The 14,902-nt window shown below is 27.7% G+C and overlaps 2 protein-coding genes across 2 annotated transcripts; one reads left to right on the top strand and one right to left on the bottom strand.

Annotated features, from left to right (window-relative positions):
• Positions 1-95: 95 nt before the first annotated feature.
• LOC124426379 (valine--tRNA ligase) lies at positions 96-5,752 on the bottom strand. The gene is made up of 18 exons (XM_046968018.1): positions 5,414-5,752; positions 4,923-5,096; positions 4,723-4,850; positions 4,492-4,656; positions 4,193-4,394; positions 3,846-4,134; positions 3,646-3,770; positions 3,415-3,560; positions 3,138-3,345; positions 2,894-3,067; positions 2,687-2,808; positions 2,520-2,628; positions 2,171-2,446; positions 1,792-2,106; positions 1,516-1,671; positions 1,229-1,432; positions 860-1,135; positions 96-789 (listed from the first exon to the last, which is right to left on the bottom strand). Exons 1-18 carry the CDS (start codon positions 5,576-5,578, stop codon positions 574-576), a joined length of 3,450 nt encoding a protein of 1,149 aa, XP_046823974.1. The 5' UTR covers positions 5,579-5,752; the 3' UTR covers positions 96-573.
• A 44-nt stretch (positions 5,753-5,796) lies between these two features.
• Positions 5,797-11,901, top strand: LOC124426380 (nuclear pore complex protein Nup133). The gene is made up of 21 exons (XM_046968019.1): positions 5,797-5,922; positions 6,019-6,439; positions 6,775-6,940; positions 7,015-7,354; positions 7,496-7,813; positions 7,897-8,067; positions 8,149-8,278; positions 8,379-8,558; positions 8,632-8,791; positions 8,869-9,037; positions 9,117-9,276; positions 9,359-9,471; positions 9,550-9,656; positions 9,731-9,947; positions 10,019-10,162; positions 10,323-10,524; positions 10,608-10,767; positions 10,852-11,047; positions 11,114-11,308; positions 11,390-11,612; positions 11,679-11,901. The coding sequence occupies exons 3-21, from the start codon at positions 6,846-6,848 to the stop codon at positions 11,810-11,812; spliced, it is 3,414 nt and encodes a 1,137-aa protein (XP_046823975.1). The 5' UTR covers positions 5,797-5,922; positions 6,019-6,439; positions 6,775-6,845; the 3' UTR covers positions 11,813-11,901.
• The last annotated feature ends 3,001 nt before the right edge of the window (positions 11,902-14,902 follow it).

Here is a 14,902-nt window from a genome sequence, read left to right as displayed (position 1 = left end):
AAAGAAAAAAGAAAAAAAAAGAAAAAAAAAAGATTACTTTTAATAATTTATTTAATTCTAGTTGAGATATTTGATGTAACACATCAAACTAAAAATTTTCCTTATTCAGCATCAATGTTTTATTATCTGTTTTGTAAAATTTATACAAAAAGGAATTTAACATATATTTTAGCTATTCTGTTTTATTCATTTATTTTTGGAAGATAACTTTGGCCCATTTTTATACACGTGTTTTCTGTAAAGCAATAAATATGCTATAAATATCACATTAAATGTGCTACTTAGTTTAATACTTTTCAAAACGCAAATTGCGTTACGTTTAAGAAAACATTTTATTTTTATCCTCTATATATATTTATGGCCTACATGAAAATATATAGCTCTTCAATACCCGCTAAAGATCACGTGCATAAAAGCGTGCTCTTACTATCGTTTACAAACGTATAAACATAAAACTTGTTCGTATCAATAGTAACTCATTTATCTAGGATGTATTTCATTATAAAATTAAATGCTTAAATAAATAAATAATACATAGGTAAATTCTAAAGGCTATAAAATCGTATATAAATATTAGATAGTTAAAACAGCTGTTATAGCATCAACTATTCTCTGTAATTCTCCTTCACTATTAGTCATTTTTTCTTCATTACTCTTTTGTACATCAAGAGGTACTTTAGTATAATAGTCAGTAATAGACATAGCTTGTTTAATATTTTGTATAATTTCTGTTAATTGTACTTCTTTCTTTTTAAGTTTTTCTAATTCTTTTTTTGGATCAATTAAACCCTAGAAAGAAAAATTATTGCGAATTTTGTATACAGTCATAAAGATATACATAACATTATTTTGTAAGTACCTTTAGCAATAGGTGTACTTGAAGTTTATCAGTTATTGTAACAATAGCACATCCCAAAGGAGGTTTTTCTAAGCTAATTGTGGAATAAGCCAAAGTTTCTATTAAGTTCTGATATTTTACAATCCTATTTATCAATGTATGATCGTCACACTTGATGTATCCCTCGGTTTTTAGTTTATTTGGTAGATTATAAGTCGCCCTTGCAGATCTAATATTTTTTATTACTTTTTGTGCAAAATCAATGTCTTTTTCTATTTCGTGATTTCTCCACGGACACTAATGAATAAATGTTAGGAAATATTAGATATTTTTAAATATTGACAAAAGTTTTACATAATATAAAATATAATATAGTTTCACTATAATTACCTCTATAATTTCAGGATAAGGACTAATGCATATGCTTGGATAAGTTTGTTTTTTACGAGGCAAACGCTGATAAAGTTCTTCAGTTATAAATGGCATAAAAGGATGTAATAATCTTAATCCAACATCAAGAGTTTTGAATAACACTTTTCTTGCTTGCAATTTAGCTTCATTATTATTACTTTGGAATATTGGCTTGAGATATTCCTATAAATATTTGTTACTTTATAATCATACAAAAATGAAATATTTCTTTCAAATAATTCATAATAATTATAAAATATATTTACCAAGTAAACATCACACAGATCATACAACCACATATTATAACATGCAGTTGTTGCTGTTGTAAAATCATATTGTGCCATAGCTTCATCGCAGGTATTAACAGTATAACTTACTCTTGAGAGCATCCATAAATCTACATTTGTTTCTTTACCTGTTAACTGTAAACATTTTTTTTTTTTAGAAATAATTTATTAATTGTACAAAATTATATACAAGAAATGTATAATTAGTCACATAACTTTATGATATTAAAAAATTAATAAAATATAAATATTTACTTGAGAATTATTGGTGTTCTTATGATCTTTACATGTACATTGTGGTAACATTGCATTTTGTTCTGTACGAAAAACAGCTTTTTCATGTTCATTGAAGGTTTCCATATGATTATACCAACGATATAAATGAGGATAATTTGAAAACTGAACATCCAGAGAATTCAAAATGTTATAAATTTTAACATCACCTTGAGATGGTGTATATCCATCAAGATAAGGATAATCTTCTAAATAATTATTTAATGCATCTTGTATGCACGTTTCATTTAAAGTTGATTGGTACCACTTGTAATCACCAATTATACCAATTCCATTCTAAATGAATTACATTATACATTAATGAATTAATTCTGAAAACAATCTATTCGTCAAATCTTACCGATTGAGATTCGTCATAATTTAATTCAGAACCTAAGTACATCAATGCAAATTTGGTAGCATTCCAAATTTTATTGCAGAAGAATCTGTAACCTTGGACGCGAAGAATATCTAGATTGATATCACGACCTTGCGTAGTATAAGCACAAAGAGCAAATCGTAAAGCATCGGTTCCACATTCAGGTATGCCTTGCGGATAATCTCGTTTCTGTCCTTCGATGGCTCGTTTAAGTTCATTTGGATCTAAATTTGAATCTAAGAGTTGTTTGTGAAGGTCCTAAAAACAAAATCTTTTCTCAATAAACATATCATTAAATATCATTTTATTGTCATATTATGTTCTATAATACCTCCAAAGATATTCCCTTGATCACATCCATTGGATCAATTACATTACCTAGAGATTTACTCATTTTTCTTCCATGAGCATCTCTTACCATAGCATGTAAATATACCTCCCTGTTGAAATATATTTATAAATATTTATGAATAATATATAAATATATATAATACATACTTGAAGGGTAGCTGCCCTAACAATTTTTGCCCTAGAAATACCATTCTTGCAACCCAAAAGAATAATATATCATGTCCCGTTTCCAATAATGTACCTGGATAAAAAGCTTTCAGATCTTCTGTCTGTTTAAAATTATAAGATTTAAATATATATCTAATTTTCTTTTATTTCTAATAAATATATTGTGGTACATTGTAATTTACTTACATTATCAGGCCATCCAAATATAGAAAATGGAAATAGACCAGAAGAAAACCAAGTATCTAGAACATCAGGATCTTGTTCAAGAATAATGTCATTAATATCAAGACCATATTTTTTAGCTGCTTTTTCTTTAGCCTCGCTTTCAGAATGAGCACTAACCCAATATGTATCATCTGTCTAATAAAATGTATTATGCATTGAAATATGTTACGAAATTTTTTGTATTTCAACTTTTGCAAGATATTACCTTTCCTTTATTTACAGTGTTATTTATATTTTTAATAAGATAAGCAGGAATACGATGGCCCCACCACAATTGTCGAGAAATACACCAATCTCTGATACCATCCATCCAGCGATACCATGTTTTTTTATATTGTTCTGGAATAATCTTTAAATCACCATCTTCTACTGCTTTCATAGCTGTTTTGGCCATTTCATCACATTTAATATACCTATAGAAAAATCAATTTCAATATCAGATATTATCTTAACATAGAATATTTATTATATATTCAATTTACCACTGTGGCTTTATGAGAGGTTCAACTACATCTTTGGATCGACTACATATTGGCACTACCATTGGATTATCTTTAATTTCAATAAACAAATTCTTTTCTTTTAAACTTTTTAAAATTGCCTTCCTAGCTTCAAATCTTTTCATTCCCTACAATTTCAAAATATATTTATTTTAAAAAGATTTCCTTTTATGTATAATATTAAATATGTATAAAAATATATATGCGAAATACCGTGAATTTCCCATAATCACCGATAATATTTCCATTGTCATCAAAGATAGTAATAAATGGAAGATTGTGCTTTTTTCCAATTTCATAGTCATTTGGATCATGAGCTGGTGTAATCTTTACAGCTCCTAAATTTAATTAATTTTAGTAAAAATATTTGTGGCACGTTGAAAATATTTTTACAAAAATTAACTGATATTTACCAGTACCAAACTCCATTTCAACAAATTCATCTGCAATGATAGGTATTCTTCTATCACAGAAAGGATGCTGTACATATTTTCCAATATATTGAATATATCGTACATCCTTTGGATGTACCGCAATTGCACTATCTCCTAACATTGTTTCAATACGAGTTGTTGCTATAATTATTTTATCTGTAGAGTTTTCAATTTCATATGCAAAGAATACTAATACACCAAATTCAATTTTTTCCTTGTAACCGGGAATAGATAACAAAGTGCGACCAGGCAATTCCATTTTATCAACCTGCAAAACATTATTTATATATTTGAAATATATAAATATAATTCTTGTAAAAACTCACTTCAATATCTGATATTGCACTTTTCAAACTACACGACCAATTGACAAGACGACTATTCCTGTAAATTGTCCCATCATCATGAAGTCTTATAAACGCTTCAGTCACAGCACGACATAATTTTGAATCCATAGTAAAAGAAGCACGATCCCAATCAAAAGAACCACCTAATTTTCGTAATTGTGTATAAATTCTATCTCCTTTTCTAAAATATAAGTTTTTAATATAATAAAATAATAATTCGAAGAAATGTTAATTATGAATTATAATTAATACATATAAGAGTGACTCATTAAACTTACTCGTATTTCCATTGCCATACTTTTTCAATAAATTTCTCTCTGCCAATATCATGTCGAGTTTTTTGCTCTTCTCTCCAAAGTTTCTTTTCTACAACAACTTGAGTTGCAATACCAGCATGATCACAACCTGGATTCCAAAGAGTAGTACGTCCTTTCATACGATTCCTAAATCATACATTAAATTTAAATGAAATATTTGTTTTTATTATAAACATAATAAGAAAAATTTACCATCTTGTAATAGCATCTTCAACAGCATTAGTTAAGGCATGACCAAGATGAAGAAAACCAGTTACATTTGGTGGTGGTATTACCATTACAAACTTTCCTTTAGGATTTGTCTCCAATATATTTTTTCTCTATAATAATTAATAATTAAAATAGCAAGAGCATAATATATAAATTAATAAAATAATGTTTAATATTTATACCCCATATTCAGGCTTAAAAAATCCTTGTTTTTCCCACCAGGCATACCAAGCAGCCTCTACATATTGTGGACTATATGTATCAGGCATTGCACCAGTAACATCTTTCTTTTCTCCCAGTGGTGTGTCTGCAGTATATAAGGCAGTATCCTTACTATCCTTTTTCTTATCAATTTTCTAAATATCATTAATAAATGATTAATAATAATTTCGACTTACATAATCAATTTAAAGAATTATAACGATACAAGATGATGATGAAATCTTACAATCTTATTGAATTATCTTGGCGGATTTATATTTATGATATTTATATTATTTCATTTGGTTTAAGTCAATATTAAGTCAATATAAGTATAAAAATGAATATATAGGATATATTTATTAGAACGGAACTATTGAAGATACCATATAAATTATAAATACCATATGGAAACAAAAACTATAGTTTGAAATTCAAAAAATAATCAATATGGAATGAACAATGTTCTCACCTCAGTTGTTTCTTTCACTTTAACCGGCTTGTCAGTTTCTTTTTTCTCTTGTTTCTGTTTAAACTTTTCCAGTTTTGCCATTTTCTTAGCTTCCTTTTGCAATTGCCTAGCTGTTTTTTCAGGCACATTTTCGCTGTTATTTGATTCTATCTTTGTATCAACCATCTTTGTATCAATAATTATTCTAATTTCAATTTTTGCCGGTGAACTAAGCAGTACCAGCTGATAATAGCGTTTCACAAATAACGGAGTTAACCATGTGCTTTCCACATGCAATCTACCAACAATTTTCCATCAAAAGCATCAGATAAATATTCTATCTATATATAAGACTGTTCATCATCCTTCGCTCAAAGCGTATGTGACTTCAGCGACAGGTAGGACAAAATATGAACTACATGCACAAGTGGGGAACGCTATTTTCATCATGTGTCTATCGTATCGGTTTATAAGCTTGTGTCGGTTATATCCCTTTCACGCGACGTAACAATTGATTTCTTGTATTTCAAGTAGGCCATCATTTAATCATGGAAACGACATGCATCCTTCAAGCGTGCAAATAAAAATCAGTAGTGGGAGTACGAGCTTCTTCTCTTTTGCCGTAGATTTCGAGGGGGCGCCACTGTACAAAAGTTTTTCTTTCCGAAAAATGTCAAAAAATTGGATTTACGCCAACAATGAAAAAAGGCGTAATTCTTGATCTATTTCGATGAACAAGGTTTCAATTTAAAGACAAAAGTTTAATCTAAGAAAATGTTTTCTTTGAATTTTTAAAAAAGTTTTATATTTGTGAATAAAATATTCTCGAAAGAATACTATTTTTTAATACAATTTTTTTCAAAGAAAATAAAACTTTTTCAAAAATTCATAAAACGAAGTCTTAGAATAAACCTTTGTCTTTAAAATGAGATCTTGTTTATCAAAATCGATCAAGAATTACGTCTGTTCTAATCGTTGCTGTAAATCATTATGAAACCAGGAGTGATGAACAGTTATATCGAGAATATATCCATAGAATACTACTTCGTAAGTAGATTTTCCATCTACTTTAAAAATATTTTTGTATCAAAAAATAAGATGGTATGTTAAAAAATAAGTACCTCTTATATATTGTTTATTTAAATTGTTATTAATTTATTGAAAATTAAGTTTATGAAATTTCTCAATTAAAATATTCTCACGAATGTAAATATTTGATTGCTTGTCCATAGAAATAAATATATAGTCTCTTCTACACATGTTATGCAGTTGATAATTATATATATATATATATATATATATATATATACACATGGTTTATGCCAAACACATGTGTAGCCGGTTTATAGCGCGAACAATACTAACCTAATGATTTATTTTAGTATATAAGATAAATAAGCACATTTTATCATAAATTTAATATTTGAATGTCAACTATTATATAAATATAAAAATGGAACGAACGAGTCTTGGAAATTCTTTGGGAAGAAATGTTAATTCTCCAAGAAAAAGAATGTCAATAGTTCAATCCTTGAAGAAAAATAGTTCGTAAGTACAATTTTATGTAATTGTCAATTGAAACGTTATCATTTTCTATGTCTTATACAATATTACCTTTTCAGAGGATTGAGTATGTCTGGGAGATCAAATCAGTCTGTACAAGTTATTTGTAGAACTCCAGGTCATGTTGTCGAAAGTTTTGGTTCGTCTTTACCTGTTCTTGTCACAGAAGCTTTAACATTTGTTGATAAAAATACAGCCGTTAGTGTTAGTGTATCAGCAGATGGATGGGCTTGGCTCATATGTGGACGTAGAATTTTAGTATGGCAATGTAAAACTACAATACATGATCCTAAACAAAGAAGAATATTTAAAAGTCAGTGTCGTGAATTACAATTACCTCAAAGTGATCTTGCTCATAAAGCTGAATGTATAGCCGTCTGGCTACCTCAAGGACAACAGGTTCTTTAAATTATATATTGATAGAAATATTTATGATAATTATATAATAGAATTATTATAATTCAATTATACAGTCAATTATAATAATGTAAATTTTTTTTTTATAAAAAGATAAATAGAGATAATAATATATTATATTAGGTTCCAAGTTGTATGGCAGTTTCACCAGAAGGTATTGTAAGATTTTGGACCAGTATAGCTCATGAAGGATCATCCGTAGAAACAAGTGCTGAACTTGCTGGACAAGAAGTTAATTGTCTAACATATATCCCAGGCCATGGTTGTATTTTAGCTACAACCACATGTACAGTAGCACTTTTACAACCACAATTTGTTGGTGGAAAAAATAGTATTGTTTGCCGTGTCCTTAGAACAAGTCAAGGATGGTTGGGTGGTATTGGACGTAGAATGACATCTCTTATTTTTGGAGCTATACCGCAATCGCCAGTTGCAGAAACGGTATTTTATAAATTTTTATCACAGATATAGATAAGGTTATGAATTGATATTGCTACATAAATATATATAAATGAATTTTTTAGAAATTAGTGAAAGTTATATGTTCAGGACTTGGAGAAAAAGGATCAAAGGTTTTGATTCTTGCTGGATTATCATTACAATATTGGTCATTTCCGCATAATGAACAAGAAAAAATGGAATTTGATGAAGATATTAGTCATATGGTCTCACAAGCATTTCAAAGAAAAGTTTGGGTTAGAATTAAAGAATTTTTCACAAAAAGTTATTAATTATAATCATTATTTACAAATATATTAATACTTTTTAATTTATAGGAATCAAGTGCATGTAATCCACAAAGTATGGATACTTGGTTAATTGATATGCAATTTTGTGAAGAAGGAATAGTGCTTCTAATGGCAGCCCACTGTGCTGATATTTCTATGCAAATTTATTTTGCTCTTGGTAATAAATTTATATTGTCCAATTTTATCCCAATTACTTTTTATAATTTTATAATTCACTTTTAACTTTTCATATTATATTTTACAATATGTTTTTGTAGGATTAATACCTTTGTCTGGCACATCTATGGCAAATAATTTCAAATGGTTTATTCCTGTGAAATTTGATTATATTCTCTTTTATCATGTTGACATAGAAACAATTTTACTTTCTCATCGTTTCATACTGTGTGGCTGGGAAGCTATTATATATGATCAATTTAATGTTATTGTAGTGAATTGTAAGTGTTCTTTACAATACTATTATATGTTATATAGAGTGGTTCAAAGAATTAAGTACATTTATTTTTTTAGGTGCTTCTGAACACGAACAAGATAAAATAGAATTAATTAGAGGTAAAGAAGACAGTATATTGGGAGGAGCTTTATGTTCTGGAACACCAGTACTATTTACAAAAAATGTTGGACTTGTTTCTATTATACCAACAGATTTTTCATCACAAGACTTTAATACGTTTGTTTTTTATTTAATAATATTAATAATTTAATAATTATTTATGTTGAATAATAATTTTTATTTATTATTTATAGGAACTACACAGATATCAATACTTCCCTAGATTATAATTATAAAAATGATCAAACAGCACATAATTTTTCTCTACTTACAAGTAATGATGAATTGCAAGATATGTTTTATAGTTCTGATGGTGCCACACAATTAAGAGCTGCGTTTTTACTTAGTTTACGTCAAAATAAGGTACAAAGAACATAATATTGTGAAAAAATGAAATATATTATTAATAATAATGATGAATGTAGAATATTTCATTTTATAGTTACAATGTGAAGAAATTTTAACGCAATTATTTCCTCTGCAAGAAGAACCTGTGATGGATATTGATGCAATTCTTGATACACTAGCTTTGAAAGTTGCAAAAGATTTAATTGATGATTATCCAGCAAATGATCCACGTTGGACAAACCATAGAGATTTATGTAATTATAATTATATTTTTTATCTATCTAGTTATTTTTTTTATAAAATCATTAAACTTTATGAATGTTTCTTTTTGTTTAGCTATGACAATTAATGCTGTTACCGCTATTCAAATACCGCATCAATTAGAAGGAAAACAAAAAGCATTAGATCTATTTGTATCATTTTTAAAAGAACATAATTTATGGGATAGAGTAAGTATTAAATTATAATTTGATTATTTCAAAAAATATATTTATTATTATCATTATAACATTTATGTCTTTATGAAGTTTTGTGCGGTAACATATAGAGGAATAATCATGTCTACATCGCATGTTCTTAGCGAATATGCCGAAAAAATAGTTGCTGCTATGACTATATATAATCTTCAAAATAGGTATACTTTTATATGAAATTTTTATCAAAAGTAAAATTATATTTGACTTATGTTAACATTTATTATTTTTTAAGGAATCCAGAGCTTATTGATTCTATTATTGAACAAACATTGAATCCTGAAACATATGTTTCTGAAGAATTAACTTCACGTGATATATTTTATCGTGAAGTAAGTGCCGTACATTTATTCTTGCCTACTTTAGTAAGCAATGCAACTGAAGTTACACTATCAGAAAGACCAACGCATCAAGTTGCACAATATATAATGCAAGTAAATTCTATATTATTGGTAAGTACATATATAAGATTTTAACGTCATTTTATACAAATTTTTTCATAATTTCATATTTTTATAACAAGGGTGTGTTACACGAAGTAGTAAAATATCGACAGTATAATGCTGAGCGTTTTGTACCAACAAGATGTTCAAATGGTATAACAGAATATCTTCCTTGGACTGCAGCTCCTGGTAAACATGGTCTTAGAAATTGTCTTACTACAATGGTTTGTGTATTTTATTTTATATTTTAATATTGAATAAATCTTCTTAATCAAAGTTATTTTTTAATAAAAATTTTTTCATATATATATATATATATATATATATATATATATATATATATATATACTGTTTTAATGAATTTTTAATTTTCAACATATGCAGCATAATATGACTTTAAAACATGGTGTTACTGGAACGAATGATACAACAATTAGAAATGAATTATATGAACAACTAGTCAGTCTTATAGATCTTATATTAGATGGAAGAAAATGTCATTTAGAAAGTATTCGCGGTACTGAAAAATTTGAAATACTTTTAAAACAATATGAGACAGATAGAATGAATTTGATTCAACCCCTTAGTGAGTATTGTTGTATAAATGTTATTTTTATAATTTTTATATCGATACAATATATATAATTAATTATTAATATTTTCTTATAGTAAAGGAAGAACAATATGAAAATGCTGCCATGCTTGCTGAAAAATATTGTGATTTTGTATCTCTTGTACAAATTTGCGAATTAACAAATAATAAAAATAGACTTGATAGTTACATAGATAAATTTGCGTCACAAGATTTTGCAGGTTTTTTATTTTCATGGTAAATATATATTTGAATATATTTATTTTGTTATAATAATCTTATACTTAATATTTAAGATATATAATTATTGAACATATAAAGGTACGTGAAAGATGGGCGACAAGGGCAATTAGTAGAGAGATGTAGACGTGGTGGTTCGATCGAATTGACAGAAAAATTATCTGAACATCCCACTTTATCATGGGTGCAAGCAGTGTTGACGGATGAATTAAGATTTGCAGCTAATACACTTCACTCGTTAGCAGTACAAGAAACTGAATTAGTAACACGTAAAAAAGTATGTGTTTGTTATTCTTATAAAGATGATATTCCAAAAAATAATTTCATATAATTTTGTAAATAGTCTATGTTGTCATTGGCAAAATTGGCACTTCTTGCATCCGATGAACCTGAATATGAAATAAAAGATTGTATAAAAAGTATTGACAATGAACTAGCTCTGATAGCTCATCAAGAAGATTTACCAACTGGAGTACTTACTACATATGGTTATGATATTGAAAAATTGAAAGTATTTACACCAGTAGAATTAATCACGGTATTAATATTAATTAATTACAATAATATTTTATACGTGATAAATATCATGATATTAACTATACTAATTTTGTTTATCTAGCTTTATACATCTGAAGATAATGTTATAGCAAGTGAATATGATTTCAAAAAAGCTTTAGATTTATTAGATTATGTTAAGCAAGAAGAGGAAAAGACTTCGTTAAAATTACGAATTTGGGCACGTGCAGCTCGAAGGGATTCATGGGAGTCAGTTGAAAAAAATCCTAAGCAACAAGCACAAGGAACCATATTTTTTAAATTAATGGAGCTTGCATATATGATGGGTATGTTATACGTAAAATTATGCATGACTTTAATTTCATATATTTACAGTTCCATTTTTTACGCAGGTGGTAAAGTTAAAGAGTTTCTACCATCAATTGATGCACTTCTAATGGAACCTGAACTAGGAACTCTTGCAGCATCCAGTAATTTTCAATTTCTTGTCAAATTATTATATGAATATGCTTATGATAATTATTAACGTTAAAATATTTTTACGTGATATCATACAATACTAAGTTTGTATTTTTCTATACAATAAATAAAAATTATATATAAACTATCAAAAAATTGGTTTGTTATTGGATGAATAATATTCTATGTAAAGTTATTAAAATCATCCTTAAAAATCTATTATTCGGTATACTTTTTTCGAGAATAGTTAATACTAAATAGTTAATATTTCAAGAATAAATAATAATTTATAAACATTTTACATCGTTTTATGCTTATAATATCAACAAGAACGAACGCTCTACTAACTTTGAAGGTTTTTGAATCAGTTTCTGTTTGAACTTCAATCTGTAAACATTGCAATTCTTATATTCTATACGTAAGATGTTAAATTATCTATAGTTTTGATAATTTTATAATTATTTAAACAATATATAATTAGACGGAGTAAATTAAACGGATATTTAAACAATAGAACGATAGTTTAAACATTAAAACGACAGAAAAGCGTGAAAAACTTAAAATAATATCAATTAAAAATTTCGATACTTTGAAACATTCATATCGAGCTAATCGGCTTTGCATAATATAAATATAAACGATTAACTTTGACGAATCGCGAGTTAGATTTCTTTCGCACTCCGACCGTGGCACATCGATACTCTACTTCTAATCGCGAAAACTTATAAATTAATATTTTCGATAATATCTAAATTAATTAAACGATCTTTAACGTACACGTAGTAACATAAATTAATATTTAAACAATAGTAGATTCATTTAAACATTAAAAAGACAGAAACGCGCGAGGAACAAAATAATTTTATTATGAAATACTAATACTTCTAAATTTTAATCTCGGGATTGTTGGCCTTGTGCAATATAAACATAAACAGTCCTTCGATTAACTTTGACGATTCGTGAGTTAGTTTTCTTTCGCACTCCGACCGTGGCACATCGATAGTATATTTCTAATCGCGAAAACTTATAAATTAATACTTTCGGATACTTTATAATTATTTAAACAATAAATACTGTACCGGGAGCACATAAAAAAATATTTAAACAATAATACATTCGTTAAACATTAAAAAGACGGAAACGATCGTTGGACTTAAAATAATTTTAATATTAATTACAAGTATTTCTAAATTTTAATCTCGGGATTGTTGGCCTTGTCTAATATAAACATAAACTGTCTTACTATTAACTTTGACGACTCGCGAGTTAGTTTTCCTTCGGACTCCAACCGTGGCACATCGATACTCTACTTCTAATCGTGAAAATTTATAAATTAACATTTTCGATAATATCTAAATTAATTAAACGATCTTTAACGTACACGTAGTAACATAAATTAATATTTAAGCAATAGTAGATTCATTTAAATATTAAAAAGACAGAAACGCGCGAGAAACAAAATAATTTTATTATAAAATACTAATACTTCAAAATTTTAACTGTCGGGATTGTTGGCCTTGTGCAATATAAACATAAACGGTCCTTCGATTAACTTTGACGATTTGTGAGTTAGTTTTCTTTCGCACTCCGACCAGTGCACATCGATACTTTACTTCTAATCGCGAAAATTTTTAAATTAATATTTTCGGGTATTTTATAATTATTTAAACAACAAATAGTGTACACACAGTACACCTAAATAATATTTAAATAATAGTACATTCGTTTAAACATTAAAAAGCCGGAAACGCTCGTTCGACTTAAAATAATTTTAATATAAAGTACCAGTACTTCTAAATTTTAATCTGGAGATTGTTGGCCTTGTGCAATATAAACACAAACTGTCTTTCTATTAACTTTGACGACTCGCGAGTTAGTTTTCCTTCGGACTCCGACCGGTGCACATCGATAGTTTATTTCTAATCGCGATAACTTATTAATTAATATTTTCGGGTATTTTATAATTATTTAAACAATAAATAGTCTACACACAGTACACCTAAATAATATTTAAATAATAGTACATCGTTTAAACATTAAAAAGCCGGAAACGCTCGTTCGACTTAAAATAATTTTAATATAAAGTACCAATACTTCTAAATTTTAATCTGGAGATTGTTGGCCTTGTGCAATATAAACACAAACTGTCTTTCTATTAACTTTGACGACTCGCGAGTTAGTTTTCCTTCGGACTCCGACCGGTGCACATCGATAGTTTATTTCTAATCGCGATAACTTATTAATTAATATTTTCGGGTATTTTATAATTATTTAAACAATAAATAGTCTACACACAGTACACCTAAATAATATTTAAATAATAGTACATTCGTTTAAACATTAAAAAGCCGGAAACACTCGTTCGACTTAAAATAATTTTAATATAAAGTACCAGTACTTCTAAATTTTAATCTGGAGATTGTTGACCTTGTGCAATATAAACATAAACGGTCCTTCGATTAACTTTGACGATTTGTGAGTTAGTTCTCTTTCGCACTCCGGCCAGTGCACATCGATACTCTACTTCTAATCGCGAAAACTTATAAATTAACATTTTCGATAATATCTAAATTAATTAAACGATCTTTAACGTACACGTAGTAACATAAATTAATATTTAAGCAATAGTAGATTCATTTAAATATTAAAAAGACAGAAACGCGCGAGAAACAAAATAATTTTATTATAAAATACTAATACTTCAAAATTTTAACTGTCGGGATTGTTGGCCTTGTGCAATATAAACATAAACGGTCCTTCGATTAACTTTGACGATTCGTGAGTTAGTTTTCTTTCGCACTCCGACCAGTGCACATCGATACTTTACTTCTAATCGCGAAAATTTTTAAATTAATATTTTCGGGTATTTTATAATTATTTAAACAACAAATAGTGTACACACAGTACACCTAAATAATATTTAAACAATAGTACATTCGTTTAAACATTAAAAAGACGGAGACACTCGTTGGACTTAAAATAATTTTAATATAAAGTACCAGTACTTCTAAATTTTAATCTCGGGGTTGTTGGCCTTGTGCAATATAAACATAAACTGTCTTTATATTAACTTTGATGATTCGCGAGTTAGTTTTCCTTCGGACTCCGACCGTGGCACATCGATACTCTATTTCTAATCGCGAAAACTTATAAATTA

The sequence above is a fragment of the Vespa crabro genome, chromosome 8 (genome assembly GCF_910589235.1).
Source record: "Vespa crabro chromosome 8, iyVesCrab1.2, whole genome shotgun sequence".
NCBI classification, from domain to species: Eukaryota; Metazoa; Arthropoda; class Insecta; order Hymenoptera; family Vespidae; genus Vespa; species Vespa crabro.
The sequence above is the reverse complement of the archived record's forward strand: the minus strand, read 5'-3'. Positions and strand labels throughout refer to the sequence as shown.

Coding starts and splice junctions, on each gene's coding strand:
- LOC124426379 (XM_046968018.1), bottom strand. CDS start 5,578: ATGGTTGATACAAAGATAGAATCAAATAACAGCGAAAATGTGCCTGAA. Junction 4,851..4,922: donor TTTTTAAGCCTGAATATGGG/GTATAAATATTA, acceptor TAATTATTATAG/AGAAAAAATATATTGGAGAC. Junction 2,447..2,519: donor TCAAGGGAATATCTTTGGAG/GTATTATAGAAC, acceptor TTTTGTTTTTAG/GACCTTCACAAACAACTCTT.
- LOC124426380 (XM_046968019.1), top strand. CDS start 6,846: ATGGAACGAACGAGTCTTGGAAATTCTTTGGGAAGAAATGTTAATTCT. Junction 10,768..10,851: donor GCAGGTTTTTTATTTTCATG/GTAAATATATAT, acceptor GAACATATAAAG/GTACGTGAAAGATGGGCGAC. Junction 11,613..11,678: donor GGAGCTTGCATATATGATGG/GTATGTTATACG, acceptor TTTTTTACGCAG/GTGGTAAAGTTAAAGAGTTT.